General features: G+C 41.7%; 1 protein-coding gene across 2 annotated transcripts in view; it reads left to right on the plus strand.

The window, feature by feature from the left end:
* Positions 1-16,874, plus strand: part of HERC2 (HECT and RLD domain containing E3 ubiquitin protein ligase 2) — a 176,555-nt gene that overhangs the window by 27,282 nt on the left and 132,399 nt on the right. For both annotated transcript variants that reach the window (XM_084771347.1, XM_084771348.1), the window contains exons 6-15: positions 960-1,060; positions 1,910-2,066; positions 4,829-4,939; positions 5,806-5,977; positions 7,855-8,028; positions 10,447-10,635; positions 11,199-11,350; positions 13,288-13,445; positions 13,537-13,650; positions 15,682-15,933. In XM_084771347.1, coding sequence (XP_084627473.1) covers positions 960-1,060; positions 1,910-2,066; positions 4,829-4,939; positions 5,806-5,977; positions 7,855-8,028; positions 10,447-10,635; positions 11,199-11,350; positions 13,288-13,445; positions 13,537-13,650; positions 15,682-15,933 — 1,580 coding nt within the window. The remainder of the gene's footprint in view (positions 1-959; positions 1,061-1,909; positions 2,067-4,828; positions 4,940-5,805; positions 5,978-7,854; positions 8,029-10,446; positions 10,636-11,198; positions 11,351-13,287; positions 13,446-13,536; positions 13,651-15,681; positions 15,934-16,874) is intronic.

A 16,874-nucleotide genomic window follows, 5' to 3' on the forward strand; every position in this document is an offset into this window, starting at 1 on the left:
TGGTGAGTTAGTTGAAATAGCTTTATTAAATGAAGGAATTCCTAAAATTAAAACAACTTTTAAGAGTACCACCTGCTCTTCCAGAGGACCTGAGTTCATTCCCAGCAATCACATGGTGGCTCACAGCCATCTATAATGAGATTTGTGCCCTCTTCTGGCTTCCAGGTATAAAGCAGTTATATACATTAAATAAATAAATCTTTAAAAAACAAAACAAAACAAAAAAACCCCCACAACTTTTTGGATTTATAATAGATTGCATTTACTTATTTGTGTGTGTACACACACACACACACACACACACACACACACACACACACACACACACACACCCCAACACCAACAATAATAATTTAAAAAAGAGGCCATCATTTACATTGGCTTGGGGCTCTAGGTTCCCTCTTGGGTCCAAGGTTATGTCTGAAGAGAGCCAAGCTTCACGGTTACACAGGAATAGTTTCCTCAAGGGAAAATGTTGGTAATAGCCCTCCAAAGTCTTCTGGTCAGATTTAACATGTGTACTCAGCTTTAAAGGCTCTATTTTGTAATACTTGTATTTCTCATTTAGAACATATTCTTGTGTTCCTGGCACCAAATGGAAGCAGCAAATTGGTCTTGTCTCTACATAGTCATTCACAGATGTGCACACAGCTTCCTCTGCACATGTTCCTTGGCACTCTTCAGGCCCTCACAGATGTCAACACAGCATCTCCACACTATTCAGGCCCTCATAGAGCAAGCGCACAGAGCTTCTCTATGCAGTATTCATGTCTTCATAGAGAAACTTTTCCTTTATAAAAGGTATTTTCTACAAGGTTAAAGATTGATACTAGAAACCCCTAAGGATCCTGACAGCTAAAGAAGGTCATAGGCCACACCCTGGTCCACGGTCTCATTTTATTTGATTATTTTCATGTTCTTTGGACTGACCCAGTTATACCTGTTGTGCTTATTTGTAGTTCCCGTCCCACAGGCAGAGGGGTAGAAGGACTTGCTAGAGTTGGATCTCGAGCAGCACTCTCCTTTGCCTTTGCCTTCTTGCGGAGGGCCTGGCGTTCAGGTGTGTATGCAGCATGCCATTCTCTTTCCTTTATAAATCAGGAGTGTTGGATTCCTTGAACAATTCTGCTACAGCAAGTTCCTGGTTGGCTACCTACCAGCTAGACTACCAGGTCCCTGAGGCTGTCTCAGGGGAATATGTCCTTGTTTTCTTTACCTTAAGGTCTTTTTGTTGTTGTTGTTTTGTTTTGTTTTATTTTTTTTGTTTTTTTGAGACAGGGTCTCTCTGTGTTAACCTTGGTTGTCCTGGAATGTCTTTGTAGACCAGGCTGGCCTCGAACTCGTAGAGATCCGCCTGCCTCTGCTTCCCTGAATACTGGGATTACAGGGTTGCTTTGAGTTTTCAGGTCTGTGTTTTAAAGAGAGTGTTCATTTATTTCAACCCTACCTTACCTCCTTCGCCATGGAATGCCTTAGTAAGAAGTTATCAGTTGAGCACTCATAATCTGAAAGTATGCAATCCGATATGCTCCAAATTCTGAAATCTTTTGACCAGTGCGCGTGTGTGTGCGCGCGCGCACACACACACACACACACACACACACACACACACACAGAGAGGGAGGGAGGGAGGGAGGGAGGGAGGGAGGGAGGGAGAGAGAGAGAAAGAATAACTTCTGACACCCAACATTTCAGGTAAGAGATGCTCAATCCTTATTGCTTGTTTGAGAGACATCAAAGGTCAACTAGAATGTCAACAGGTGTGTTAGAGTTTGGCCTGGTGAGTGAGGAATTGCAGGACTCTCTCTTCACCTGAGGTGTTGGAGGTTCACTGGGAGTGACTGGAACTCTGCTTGTCTTCAGTGCCCGGGGGTGGGCAGCCTCCTCTGACTTACTGTGTATTGCTCAGGGGAGGATGCGGATCTCTGCAGTGAGCTCCTGCAGGAGTCACTGGATGCCCTTCGCGCCCTTCCTGAAGCCTCGCTCTTTGACGAGAGCACAGTATCCTCTGTGTGGTTGGAGGTGGTAGAGAGAGCAACGAGGTTCCTCAGGTCTGTCGTGACTGGGTGAGTTTGTACTTTTCCTGCTTTTCTGTGGAATAGCTCTAGTATGCGTCAGCCACATTCTTGTCTTCTCATGTTACTGAGATTTAGGGAACTTGATGGCTAAGTTTTGCTGCTATGTTTTCATCATACTTTCAAGATCTTGCTATACACATTAAAATATTTTTGTGCATTTTATTTTTTCTTATGTGAGGTATGTGTGTGTATGTGAGGTGTGTGTGTAGGTGTATGTATGGATGCGTATGTCACAGTGAAAGTACAGAGGTCAGAAAACCTCTTTTTCTACCATGTCTGTCCACCATGGGATTGAACTCAGGTAAGTCAGTCTTGGTAGCAAGTGCCTTTACCTGCTGAGCCAGTTCTCTGGCCTGTTCTCAGCCATTTACATAATTTAATTCATATTTATTGTGTCTTGACCCAAGAAGCTATGTTGAATGTAATGGCAAATATCAGATATTTTTGTTGTTTATTGTTTTCTGGAGGTATTGATCATCCATCCATCCATCCATCCATCCATCCATCATCCATCCATCCATAAGTACTGAGTACTTCTTGTGGGGCTTTTGGCGATAATGAACAACCAGTGTTTTAGGGATTGATGGTGCTTGCCTTGAATTCTTCGTAGATAATATATGAGTTCATGGCTACTCAAGCAAAATGTTCTGACTAGTGTTGGGTGCCTAGCCCACTAGTAGAGCAGTTGCTAACCATGTACAACTGGGTTTGATCCTTCTCCCTACAGAAAAAAAGTTTGAACCTGTTCTTCGTTTACTAGTGCTGTAATATAAACCTGGACAACCAACTGAAAGGAAGGAAGGTTTTCACTGATGATTGCAAAGACTCCAGTGTATGGTTACTTGGCCCTGTTGCTTTGGACCTGTGTCAGCACAGTTCACCATGGGAGAGCCTGTTCAGTTTATGGCAGCCAATAAGCAAAGAGAAAGGGAGAATTCCAGAGTTGTAGTATTTCATTTAGGTTTACACTAGCAAAAATTAACTTTTGTACTCAGCTTTTTCTACTAAATGTTATATCACTTCTGAATAGTGCCATGGATTTGGGACTAGCTAGCAAATACATGGGTATTTGGCAGACATTTATGATCAAAACTGTAGCATATAGCTACACTTTTTAATTTTTTGTATGTGACTGAGATCAAAATGGGAGTTTTGACTTGCCCCATTTCTGACTTGGCCTGGGCAGCTGTACCCCTCCTTACACAACCTGGTGGTCCCCTCCCGTTCCTAGGAGGCTGCTCTATTGAACTTAGTGGGGACACCTACTTGGCATAGCATACTGTAGTCCAGAGCTCCTTGGTAGTTGGCGACTGTACTTGTGTGCTTTTGCTCTTGGCTTGAATATGAATCTATAGTTACATTTATTTTAGTTTAAAGAAAGTAATACAAAATTTAATACAAAGACACACAGAAGGAAAGTTAGTGCACTCATGAGTCTCCTCAGCAGAAGTCATTAGTCTTTATTTCTGTAGTCAACAGGGATGCCTTTGGTATCCTGTACATGAGCCACGAGTCTCTCTCCTGGGAATGCTGATGAAGGCCTTGCCATAGAATTGTGCCACTGCTGCTGGCAATTCTCCATTTTTTTTTTAATGGGAAAGTTGATACAATATTTTGTTTAAATTGGAAAATACCTAAACACTCCCATATTCACCCACTTCTTCCCTCCTTCTTTCCCTTTTTTTCTTGAGATAGGCTCTCATGCAGCCCAGGCTAGCCTCAAACTACTATATAGCTAGTGATGACTTTGAACCCTTGATCTGTCTGCCTCTACCTATTACCTCAAGTACTAGGATTATAAAGAAGTGTAACCCTGCCCAGTTTATGCAGTGCTGAGCATGCTAGTCAAAGGACTCTACCAACTGAGCTATAGCCCAGCTCCATTAGAGACCTTTCTAATTGTTGTGTAATGATGCAGCTGATTTTATGTTTTGGTGTAATACAATATCTACAGTCATGCATTTTGTTTTTTGTTTTTTGTTTTTTTGTTTTTATTTTTTTGTTTTTTTTGAGACAGAGTCTCTCTGTATAACCTTGGCTGTCCTGGACTCACTTTGTAGACCAGGCTGGCCTCTTGTTTTTTTTTTTTTTGAGACAGGGTTTTTCTGTGTAGCCCTAGTTGTCCTGGACTCGCTTTTGTAGACCAGGTTGGCCTCAAACTCACAGCAATCCTCTGATGGCCCCTGCCTCCCAAGGCTGGGATTAAAGGCGTGCACCACCACTTCTGGCTCATTCAAGCTTTTTAAAAAATACATTTTAGCTAGCTGGTGGTGCTGCAATACTTTAATCCTAGTATTTGGGAGACAGACAGGCAGATCCCTCTAAGTTTGAGGCTAGCCTGGTCTACAGAGAGAGCTCTAGGACAGTCAAAGCTACACTGAGAAACCCTGTCTCAAAAAACCAAACCAAACCAAGAAAACAAACAAACCAAAACCGCTAACATTTTTAGTAGAGTTCAGTGATAGAGCCCAACAACCAGTGTCCATGGCTTAAGATTTGATCCCACGCATTGAAAACAGCACTCCCACTTAATAAAGATCTTTCACTCACTCTCTCCCTCATCCTTTCTCCCTCCCTCTCTCCTTACTCCCACTGTGTGTGTGTGTGTGTGTGTGTGTATGTTTGTATGTGTGTATGTATATGTGCTTGTCTTTTTACATGGGAGATTGAATATAGTTAGCCTACTGGTATAATTTAAAATTTTATGCTTTCTCTGATGTTGCCTAGCCTTCCTGTTGCTGTCATTTTAGGGATGTCCATGGAACACCAGGGACTAAGGGACCAGGAGGGGTTCCTCTACAGGACCAGCATTTGGCTTTGGCCATCCTGCTGGAGTTGGCTGTTCAGAGAGGCACACTAAGGTGAGTGGTGTGAGGCTCAGGTCACCTCAGGAGATGGTTGTATATCTGCAAACCTGTTCTGTTGTGAAATTTCATTTAATTGTTTGTTGCTGTAGCAAATAATGGTATTCTGTAGGAAGACCTCCATCCCAGGACTTTGTATTTCTCCTTAAAAAAAAAAAAAAACTTTTAATTAATTCTTTGTAAATTTCACATCATGCACCCCAATCTTACTCATCTCCCTCTCCCAGTGGTGTCTCCACCACTTCCTTGCTCATCTTAGTAGTACCCAGGGCCTCTGGGTGTGCGGGGTCATCTCAGGAGTACTATGTCCTGCCCATGCTGTTTGGTGCTGGGCTGTGGTCATTTCAGGCTTGCTCTGCCTGTCTAGGCTGTGTAGCACTGGGTGGGGATTGTCTCAGACTTACTTTGCCCGCTTGGGCCATGTGGCACCAGTCAAGGGTTTTCTTTGGTCCCCTGTGTTTATTTTTGTGCCAGTCTGTTTTATTATCTTTATTTCTTTTTAGGCTAATTTATTTGGTTATCTAGGAGCTCTTTTTTTTTAAGATTTTTTTTTCTAAGTAGCTATCTTTCTGATATAAGTATTCTTAATTTTTTGACTTAAGGTCCTAGAAGTTTCATGTAGAAAGCACTACTTGAATGTCTTAGCTATTTTTATACTTATCAATAGATGACAGTTCTCTTTTGCTAAAATTCTTGGCATTAATTCAGTGATTTAATTTCCAAGAATTATTTCCATGACATGATTTTAGCATTTTCTCTTATCATTGTCCTCCTATAATTATAATTATTTATTTGTTTAGTTTTGATGTGGTATGGTAGACATTAGTTGTTTTTACTAGAGAGCAAATCTCATTCCTTTTCAGCCAAATGTTGTCTGCGATCCTGTTACTGCTTCAGCTGTGGGACAGTGGGGCACAGGAAACTGACAATGAGCGTTCCGCCCAGGGTACCAGTGCCCCTCTTTTGCCTCTGCTGCAGAGGTTCCAGAGCATCATCGGTAGTAAGGACATGCCACATGCAGAGGGCGACATGCATGTGAGTATCTGCTGGGGTTTTGTGTATAGGTAACCCTTTCTTAATCTGATACTATCAAGGAAATAATTTTATTATAGATAAGCCATAGTGTGTACATCCATGGAAGAAGATGTCTCTTTGGTGTATTTGCTTACTGGTGATAGCAGTAAGTGAGATGGGGGTAGGTGTAGAAGGTCACATGCACTATATTATAATGGTAAAGTATCATACGTACTATAAAGATGCTTCTGTATGGCAGCTTTCAGATTTGTACTTAGGAAGAGGAATGTGATTTGCATGGATCCACTGACCTTTTAGAGAGATCTGTGTACTGCCTGTCATGTTGACTTTGCAGAGGTCTTTGTTGAGTTAGCTGTGGTGATCTCTGTGTGTCTGGCTTAGTGCCTGTGTGTTCCCAGCAGCTGTTGACTGTTTTGGGGAGTGAATTAAAGATGCTGTGTTAGGCTGTTCTCTGTAAATGTAAACAAATACTCATGAAACTTCAGACTGTGGCTCTGTCTTTTTATTTTTCTATAAAAAGTTAGGTGTTTCATTATCACTTTGGCCTAATTTATGTGTTAACACTTGTAAGTGATAATAAGACTTTTAACAAGAATTAGAAATATGGTGTTAAGCTGGGTGTGGTGGTGCACCTCTGTAATTCCAGCACTTGGGGAGCAGAGGCAGGTGGATCTCTGTGAGTTCAAGGCTAGCCTGGCTTACAAAGTGAGTCTAGGACAGCCAAGGCCACATGGAGAAACTCTGTGTCAAACACACACATGTGTGTGTACACACACACACAGACACACACACAAACACCCCCCCCCAAAACAAACCCCAACCAAAACCCAAACCAAACCAAAACAAAAAGAAATATGGTGTTGGCTGTAAATAAGATAAGGCTTTAGTAGAGTGGACAGCCAGGCCAGATGGTACAGACCTGTTATCTTCTCTACTTAGGAGACTGAGGCAGGAGGATCAAAGATTTAATACTAGCCCAGGTAACTTAAAGAGACGTTGCTTTGAAATTCAAATGGGTGAGGTGAGGGTTGTTAAAGACTCTTAGAGTACTTGCACAGCAAATCTAAAGCACTAGGTTCAGTTTCTGGGACTGCAAACACCAGGAAATAAAACAAAATCCCTCTCTAAAGTGGAGAATATTTGTATCAAAATGAGGGTTTTGTTTTTAGCTTTGTTGAACTACTTACTGTGTTATGTTTCAGAGAGATTGCTCTGTGTTCTTATACGTAAAAAAAAGGTATGTGAATGCCTACCTGCCTGCTTGCTTTTCTATTTGACTGTCTCTCTGTCTGTCTGTCTCCATCAATCTTTTCCTTGTATGGATGGCTAAGGTCAATTTGAGGTTTTACTCCTCAAGAGCTACCCACCTTATTTTTTTGAGATGTGGTTTCTCACTTGCCTAGAATTCCTTAGGTAGTTCAGATTGGCTGCCAAGTGAACCCGTCTCATCCTCCCTTGTTCAGGGATTACAGGTGCAGAGCACTGTGCCTGACATTTTTACATGGGTTCTTGGAGTTGAACTTAGGTCCTCATGCTAAGCACTGTATGGACAGAGCTATTTTTCCAGTCTCCTCATTAGAGTTTGAGGGGAGTCTTCCTAAAGGGTGGCTTTGCTGTATCAACAGGCCATGTGGAGTCTGCACGTGTGTGGTACAAAAAGTACATTGATTATACAGTCAGTATTATGTGTATTTATGTGCCAGGTGTAGAAGGATAAAAATATATAATGTAGTTATGTGACTAGCACTGTAGTTTGATAGCTAAAAGAAGATATACAGGAAGTGTGTAACTCAACACAAAAATGTGAGTAATGATTAGAAGTTGATGGCGATAATTTTTCTTCTACTGTTTCTGTTTATTTCTCTCTTTTAATCTAGCTTTTATCTGGCCCTTTGAGCCCCAATGAGAGTTTCCTGAGGTACCTTACTCTTCCTCAAGACAATGAACTTGCCATTGATTTAAGACAAACTGCAGTTGTTGTCATGGCTCATTTAGATCGCCTGGCCACACCATGTATGCCTCCTCTGTGTAGCTCTCCAACATCTCATAAGGTACGTGCTAGAGTTGGGCTTTTTTCTTGTGCAATGATGAAAATTCCTCAGACTGTGAAGGTGCTGGGCAGGTGCCTTACCAGTGTCTTAGTTTCTTTTCTTGTTGGTGTGATTAAAAAAACAAAGCAAAACAAAACAAAACACCCCCAAAATTGTGACAAAAGCAACCTAAGGGAGAAAGGGCTGATTATTGTAACTCAAAGTTTTAGTATATATTGTAGCAGGCGCTTGAAACATTGCTCAGCTTGTATGTATTCACACTTAATAGTCAAGAGAATAGTGAGTGCTTCCTAGTGCTCAGCTTGCTTTTTCCATCCACTGTCCAGGGAGTAGTTCCACCCACAGTTAAAATTTGTCTTTCTATTTAAATATCAAGATAATTCCCCACAGGCATGTCAAGAAGCTCACCTCCCAGGCCATTCCATATTCTGCCCGGTTGGTAACCAGCACTACCTACCACAAACACTAAGCTATAACCATTCTCATTCTCATTCTGTGTATGTGCCAAATTTGATTTCTGATACTGGTGGTTAGAATGTCTACATGTGCCCGTAGTTCATAGTGTTGCTGTGAGTGGGTAATGAGGTATTTAATGCTTCGATCAAATGGTCTGTGCTCACTTAGATGGAGGCACCTACAGCCCTGAAACAGTGCATTTTTTGTGTGAGTATAAATACACTATAAGGAGGAGGGGTTAAGCCAGTGTCCGTGGCAAGTGTCTACAGAGGAGCAATCTCAGGCTGTAAACAGCTGGGAGGGAGGAAGAAGCTTCAGTCTCCTTACCTTCCACACACGTGCACTGTGAATAATGGTACTCTCACTGGTGGGAGGCTTTGCCATTTTTCTGTGTCTGACCTGGGAACTCTTTCATTTTCATGAGCCTGAGGTAGTTGGGTCCTTGACATTGCTCATGTCAGTAACATATTTATTCAGAACTTCATTCACTCCTCACAAGTACATAGGACTTAGTTACTGAATTAGGGACCTCAGAGAGCTTACCTTTGCCCACATGACAACAGGCTTCATGGCATGTATATAGAAATGCCAGAGAATCTGTTCTACTTTAGTGCTGGGAATCAGACCCATGGCCTTGTTCACTCTGATCACATATGCTGTCACTGAGGCAGGTAGTGTGTAATGCTGCTTATAATGCAGTAGCAGTGCTGTCGTATGTCATGTAGAATGTATAGATAATAGTATGGTGGTAGTAGTGATTGGCCTCTGTGACAAGAACCTGGGGCATACCTGCCCATCTAAGACATCACATGTGACACAGCTGCTGGTCACAATGTTCCCCCTATTGTATCCATGAGAAAAATGAATGTTTGCAATGGTAATATTCTTCTCAAGATTATACAGAATAATGCTGGTTTTCAACCCAAGTTTCTTTAGATTTTTATTTGTAATATGAACAAGAGTTCATTAAAAAAAAGTATAAAACATAGCCACATGGTTCAAAGTCAGGACTGTATATGACAATGCACTATTGTTTCCTCTCCTGATTTCCATATGTTCAGCATCCAATCTGCTTGATCTCACTTTGCTAGCCTGGTCTGAAACTTTTCACTGTTCTCTGGGAATGAACATATTAGTGGTAGCATGGTACAATTATCATTTAGCTTCTTTTTTCTATTTCTTCTCACCAAATAGATACACTGTCATCTTTCTGTATTAGTAAATAGGCATGGCTTCTTAATAAAAGCTGTCTTAATAAATATGTTATGTCTTGAGTTTGACCTGTAGGATTTCTCTCTTTCCTCCTTGTCCACCATTTCCTGCCATAGTTGTTATTATTACTATTATTTTGAGACAACGTTTCACTTTTTAGCCCTGGCTGGCCTTGAATTCATAGAGTCTATGAATGCTTGTATTTTGAGAGCTATATTGGGCTACCATGCCTGGCAATATATCTGTTTCTTAACACATCTCCTTTTAATGGACAGAATTTTGCTACTCAAATGATACTGTCGTGGCTGATCTGGCACATGTTCCTGTGTTTACTCCTGGGGATGCATGAATATGTGCCTTTGCTAGTAGGTAGCCAGCATGGGCTAGTAACCTTCAGATTGATCCCACATAGTGTCATTCCCGTTGTCCCCACCAATAAAAGCATTTGTTCCCAGCCTTATGCTTGGGCTTTTGATTTTCTGACAGTTCTGTTACGAAAAATAACCTGATGTGGTTTGAGCATTGAAAAAATCTGCTGAAGGGCCACCTTCTGAATGGTATTCTTAAAATGAAATATTGTTGAAAAATAACCCAGCGAGGTTACCATTTAACTGAGATAATGTGAAATGTTCTGAGTTATTTTGATGCTTTCAGTCAGTCTCTTGTTTTTAGCTTATGTAGTGTCTCAGTATTAGTCTTGGGCATTCTTTTACTCTAAAGAAATCATTTACATGTGTTCTTTTCCTACAGGGATCATTGCAGGAGGTCATAGGTTGGGGGTTAATAGGATGGAAATACTACGCCAATGTGATTGGCCCAATCCAGTGTGAAGGCCTTGCCAGTCTGGGGGTAATGCAGGTTGCCTGTGCAGAAAAGCGTTTCTTGATCCTGTCCCGCAATGGCCGTGTGTACACACAAGCTTACAACAGTGACATGTTGGTAGGTGCTAAGTGTGTCTGCATGTCTCCCTCAGTGGTGGGTCCTTGCTTGTAGATGCCACATGGTGTAGTTCTTGGTCGTTGGTATCCATTCATATGTTAATTAGCCAGCTTAAATTACTCAGTTGTGATAATTACTGTCATCAGGGTTTTGAGTTTTTAAGATCGAGAACTCCATCAAGTAATTCTCATTGTTAGTCACAACTTTGTAAACCAGTTTTTCATGTGTAAGAGAGTTGACAGAGAAAGAATGGGGTCTGATGAGGATGGTGGTGCATTGGAACCTGCGTGCTCTCATTTAAGGCACGTACTTGAGCTGTGTGTCTTTGTTACATGGGCTGCCTGCCCTAGGATTTCCACACCAGCACTTGCCATTCCATGGATCACTTGGAGAATTCCTACTGTTCTCTTGGTGCTCGAATGGAGAACAGGTCAGAAGCCCTGGTGATTCCTACTCTTCCTTTGCAGATGTTAGCGCAGAGGGAATATGAATGGGAGAGCCATCCTGTTTTCATTGTCCATTACTATGACTGACTAATGTTCTTCCTGATTTTCCTTTTCTAGGCTCCACAACTGGTCCAGGGTCTTGCCTCCAGAAACATTGTGAAAATTGCTGCCCATTCTGATGGTCACCACTATCTGGCTTTGGCTGCCACAGGGGAGGTGTACTCCTGGGGCTGTGGGGATGGCGGACGGCTGGGCCATGGAGACACTGTGTACGTACAGCCTTTTCAGAAACTGATACGCTCTTTGGTTGTCCATATTCACAACAGACTGGAAAATGTCAGGGGTGATTTCCATTTGCCTACTGCAGAGCTTAGATAAGGAGGGAGACACAACATGTGTCTTCTTTCTTTCTTTCTTTCTTTCTTTCTTTCTTTCTTTCTTTCTTTCTCCTTCCTTCCTTCCTTCCTTCCTTCCTTTCTTTCTTTCTTTCTTTCTTTCTTTCTCGTCCTCATCCTTGTCCTCCTTTTTCTTTTCCCTTGAGACAGGGTCTCAATATGTAGCTCTGGCTGTCTTGGAACTTACTATATAGACCAGGCTGTTCTTGAACTCACAGAGATCTGCCTGCCTCTGCTTGGATTAAAGGTGTGGGCTATAATGCCCGGCATGTATCTATTCTTGATGACTGACTCCTTGGGAACTTTGCCTCAAGTAGAGGGTGCTCTGTTGCCAGCATTAGATATGGCTAGCAACTGTCTCCTCCATCATGTTTTCTAGACACAGAAATACCCATGTATTGCCCTGCACATTGCACCGTGTCTTCTGTCAATACAACCTGTGGAACTATGATATTGTTATTACAAGCATAAAAATCAATCTTACCTAACTGGGTTGAAGCTTTTGGTTATGAATGAATAGAAATAAAACAGAAAAATGGGTATTTTAAATGCTCATGGGTAAAAATTGAGACGTCTGCCAGTTCCTACAGAGTAATGGAATCATTTTATATTGTGCTGTTGCAAATGGAGCCTGGTGGAAAGATCTTGGCACTAGGTAGATGTGCTGTTCCTGGGGCAAGCTTACTTCATGAAGTCAGAGCAAGAGCAAGGGGCAGGCAAACGTATCTCAACTTGGACTGTCTGTGAGTTGGTAGAGAAGGGACTGGAAGGTATATTGTCTTTTTATACCATGAGGGTAGAGATGGAAACATCACTGCTTAGAATAGCCTCTGAGAAGAATCTCAGCCTGCAAGAAAACTAGTGGTATGTATGGTGCATTATTTTAGAAGTACCCCAAAGCTACAATGTAAGAAATTGAGAAAAATAAGAGAAACCTTGGTGAAAAAGAAAGGAGTTTGGAATGACTCTTATTCTCTGACTGGAGGGTGGGATTGGCATGGACTCCAAAGGCACCAAGGTACAGGACAGCACACTATAGGATGGATTAAGCCTCTAATTTGCTTTCTTTGCAGTGTTTATAGTAGACTTCCTATAAAGTATTTCTTAGAGAAGTCAGGATTAGCTGAGGTCATTCAAATCAATCACCTTCCTTGCTTCAGGGAAGGGAAAAGATCAGTGCAAATGACAGGAATTGGAGAAAAACTTTTGGAGGAGTTGAAACTTAAGCTGAAATAAGAGAATGGTTGTGCCCAGCAATTATTGGGTTTCTCCTGCTGTGCCCATTCTTGTCTGTAGTCACAAAGCGAGCCAAACATCATGTCTTTGAAAATGCTGTTTATCATAGGATGCATAGTTCAGATTATAAGCATGGGATACTTTGCTAATTGGATTTTTTTCTAATTATTTTTTTCAATTATCTTATTTTCTCAAACTTTTTAATCTGTAAAATCTAGCTCCTACCAGCTTTTGTCTTGTCCTCTGTTCATATTATTTTGTAATTTCTAGAACTGATTATAGTCAGTTACAAAAGAATTTATTTCTTTTACTTACAATATTTTGGAGTGTGGCCATATTGTAAGGTGTGTCAGCAGTTCATTGCTTTGGTGCTGATAGACTGTGCTTGGGGACATTCAGGGTAGAGTTGCTTTATAGTTCATTGTGTAGGTACTCTGGCTGGGTTCAGGTTAGCAGGTGGTGATGTTTGGTGTTTGAGATAGAAAGGCAAAAAGTCTTGTGTTCTGATCACCTGTCTGCTTTTTTTAACTCTCAAGAAATGCCTAAGATGCTATTTGTTGCCTTTCTTCCCACAGGCCTCTGGAGGAGCCCAAGGTGATCTCGGCTTTCTCAGGAAAGCAGGCTGGGAAGCACGTGGTGCACATAGCATGTGGGAGCACATATAGTGCAGCCATCACTGCTGAGGGGGAGCTGTACACCTGGGGCCGTGGGAACTACGGCCGCTTGGGCCATGGTATGTCTGCCCTACATAAGTACGGTCCTGAGGTAGGAGGGGGTTGCGTCTTCTGAGAAGCATTGAGAATGACTGCTGTATCTGTTTCAAGGCTCCAGTGAAGACGAGGCCATTCCAATGCTGGTGGCTGGACTTAAAGGACTAAAGGTCATCGATGTTGCCTGTGGGAGTGGGGACGCTCAAACCCTGGCTGTGACCGAGAATGGTATGTAGCACTTGTGCTGCCCTGGGCAGTTTCTTAGGGATGCTGCTGCTTGTTGCCTGGATGAGTGAGTTTTGGAGTTGTATGAACTTCATGCAACTGCTGCTCTCCCTGTCATCCTCCTTTATATTTGTGAGTGTATTGGTTACTTTTTTGTTACTGTGATAAAATACCATAACCAAGGCAACTTGTAGGAGGAAGAGTTTATTTTGAGCTGTGTTTCCAGAGCATTAAACGCTATCATGGCTGGGAGGTATAGCAGCAGGTAGGCAAGGCAGCTGGAGCAGGAGCCTGAAAAACCACATCTTGAATGTAAGCACAGAGCAGAGAGAGCAAACTGGAAGTAGGTGAAGCTTTTTACTCTCAAGTCTGCCCCCAGTGACGTGCCTCCTCTAGCCGTCTGTACTATCTTAAGCCTCTCCAAGACAGCAGCAGCAGCTGGAAAGCAAGTGTTCAAATGCCCAAGACTATGGGGGCATTTCTCACTCAAACTACCACAGTGAAGGTCTCAGCTTCAGGGAAGAGGCCCAGGAATTTCCCAGGATGTGGGTTCTTGAAAGCAGGTGGCTGTCTAGGGGCTACCACCTTTCCTAGTGGTTACTTTATTTTGTTCTTTGACTAAAAATTACAGCTAAATAGATGATTGACATTCTGAATTGTCTCGTTATTAATACATTCTCCAACATTTAGCCTTTATTGCCTCATTACAACCAATCTTTCATAGTCATTGTATACTTTATAATCTAATGTGAAATTACTTGCTCTTAGTATTTTTTATTTTATATACCATATTTTTCAGACTATAAGACACACCTTAGCATAACATGTACCCAGTTTTTAGAGGAGTAAAACAATAAAAATGGTAAAAACAGCAATTGGACCATAAGGCACACCCTAACTCCCCTCCCCCCCCCACTTTTGGGGGAAAAAAGTACATCTTATGGTTTGAAAAATACGGTATTCACTTTATATCCCAAATTGCTTGCTTTTAATTTCAGCTTTCTGTTTGTATTTGTTAGAGAGATTGTACACACAGACACACACACACACACACACACACACACACACACACACACACACACACATTTTGGTAGTATTGGGAATCTTGGATCCAGGATCCAACTACTCTACCAATCTATTCCTGCCTAGCTGTAGTTATATATTTTAGTGTTTATTAGTGAGACACAATCTTGCTAAGTAGCCTTCACTGTCTCTGTCTGAATTTATTTTCCTCTTGGCTTGGCCTCCATAGTGCTGGGATTACAGGCCATTGTCATCATGCCTAGCTCCTATTTATTTGTTTATTGAGAGTTGATGTGGAAGTTCAGGCTTGATGGTCAGAAATGCATCCATTTTAGGCAGTGCATTTGTCTACATGTATTATGGTGGTGTCACTTCTGCACCTTGTCAGTCCTTGCATCAACTGGGGAATTTCTTAGTCTGTTTTCTCCTACAGAGCTTGAATGGCATATTGAGAACCAACTTCTGAGGATGTCTTTTATTCAAGATAAAATCTTTCAGCACTGCCATGTCCACCTAAAGCCTATTGATGATAGAGTGCTCATTCCAGGATCAGTATGCTTCTGCTGCTTTTGAAAGAGTAGCCATCTGAAAGACCTTTTTTCTTTCTTTCTTTTTTTAAATATGTAATGCTTCACGAATTTGTGTGTCATCCTTGTGCAGGGGCCGTGCTAATCTTCTCTGTATCGTTCCAATGTATTATGCACATCAGATCACATTATAGATGGTTGTGAGCCACCATGTGGTTGCTGGGAATTGAACTCATGACCTCTGGAAGAGCAGTCGGTTCTCTTAAGAGCTGAGCTATCTCTCCAGACCCAAGTGCAGTATTCTAAACTACTGGGCCATCTCTCTAGCTCTTGTTTTCAATCACTAATACGCCAATCTGAAATATAAATTAGGTTACATGTAGGCAATAACCTGTTTTATGGATTATGTTATTTTCAGTTGTTTAAAACTTCCATTGAAGTGTGCAATGATTTTTACTTACATGTATTTATTTGTATTTTCTAGGTCAAGTATGGTCTTGGGGAGATGGTGACTATGGGAAGTTGGGTAGAGGTGGAAGTGATGGCTGCAAAACCCCAAAGCTGATTGAAAAACTTCAAGACTTAGATGTCATCAAAGTTCGCTGTGGAAGTCAGTTTTCTATTGCTTTGACAAAAGATGGCCAGGTTTATTCCTGGGGAAAAGGTGACAATCAGAGGCTTGGTCATGGAACAGAAGAACATGTCCGTTATCCTAAACTCTTGGAAGGTTTGCAAGGTGATTGCAGAAGTAAAATTTAAGCCTTACAAATCTATTCAGATTTTTTTACTTACCTTATATTCAGTGAGTGGACTGTCATTTGAAACTTACCAACATCCTGATAGCTATAGATAATGGAAGGTGGCTGATCTCTTTTAATAGATGGCCTAAATTATTCTCATCAAATTTAACTTTTACTTTATTTACTTTGAGACTTACTGTGCTGTGGGGTCCCAGTGGGAAGTAGGCTTGAGTCCTCCCGAGTTGGTCTGAGATGACCTTTTTCTTGGTTGTAAGGTATACATGCTTGGTTACAGGACTGTCTAATGTGCGTTGCAGACTGGGAGGGGGGAAAGGGAAGTCAGTGTGGGTGTGAGTGCAGGGTCCTCTGTAGTGTGGTGTGGACCTATTACAGCATGGACTTTGTAAAGGGAAAACACTCTCCTTTTTTTCTCTATAATTGGTCTAGTGGGATTGTAGGTTGTCTATCCTTTCCTAAGGGGGGAGCTGGTGAAGTACAGATGAGTTGACAAGAAAGCACAGAAAGTTGAGGTCAGTGAGTCACTCAAGGTCAGAACATGTATGTCCACAGGGCCCTTTGGTATTTTATTTAGTTCACAATGAGACAGCCTTTTCATTTTTTTATAAGATTTATTTAATACAGTGTTCTGCTTGTATGTACACCTGCACAACGGAAGATGGCATCAGATCACATTACAGATGGTTGTGAGCCACCATGTGGTTGCTGGCAATTGAACTCTGGACCTCTGGAAGAGCAGACAGTGCTCTTAACCACTTAGCTATCTCTCCAGCCCAATACAGCCTTCTTAAAGGGCTAGCTTATTAATTGCTAAGGGAGTGGGACTGCTGAGCTCCCATAAAAGTTTATTCACAAATACAGGATTTGGTCTGCATTTTGTTTCAAAGACTAGTTTAGTGGATCCTTACACCAACTCATT

The sequence above is a fragment of the Acomys minous genome (assembly GCF_964271855.1).
Source record: "Acomys minous genome assembly, chromosome: 2".
In the NCBI taxonomy this organism is placed as follows: domain Eukaryota; kingdom Metazoa; phylum Chordata; class Mammalia; order Rodentia; family Muridae; genus Acomys; species Acomys minous.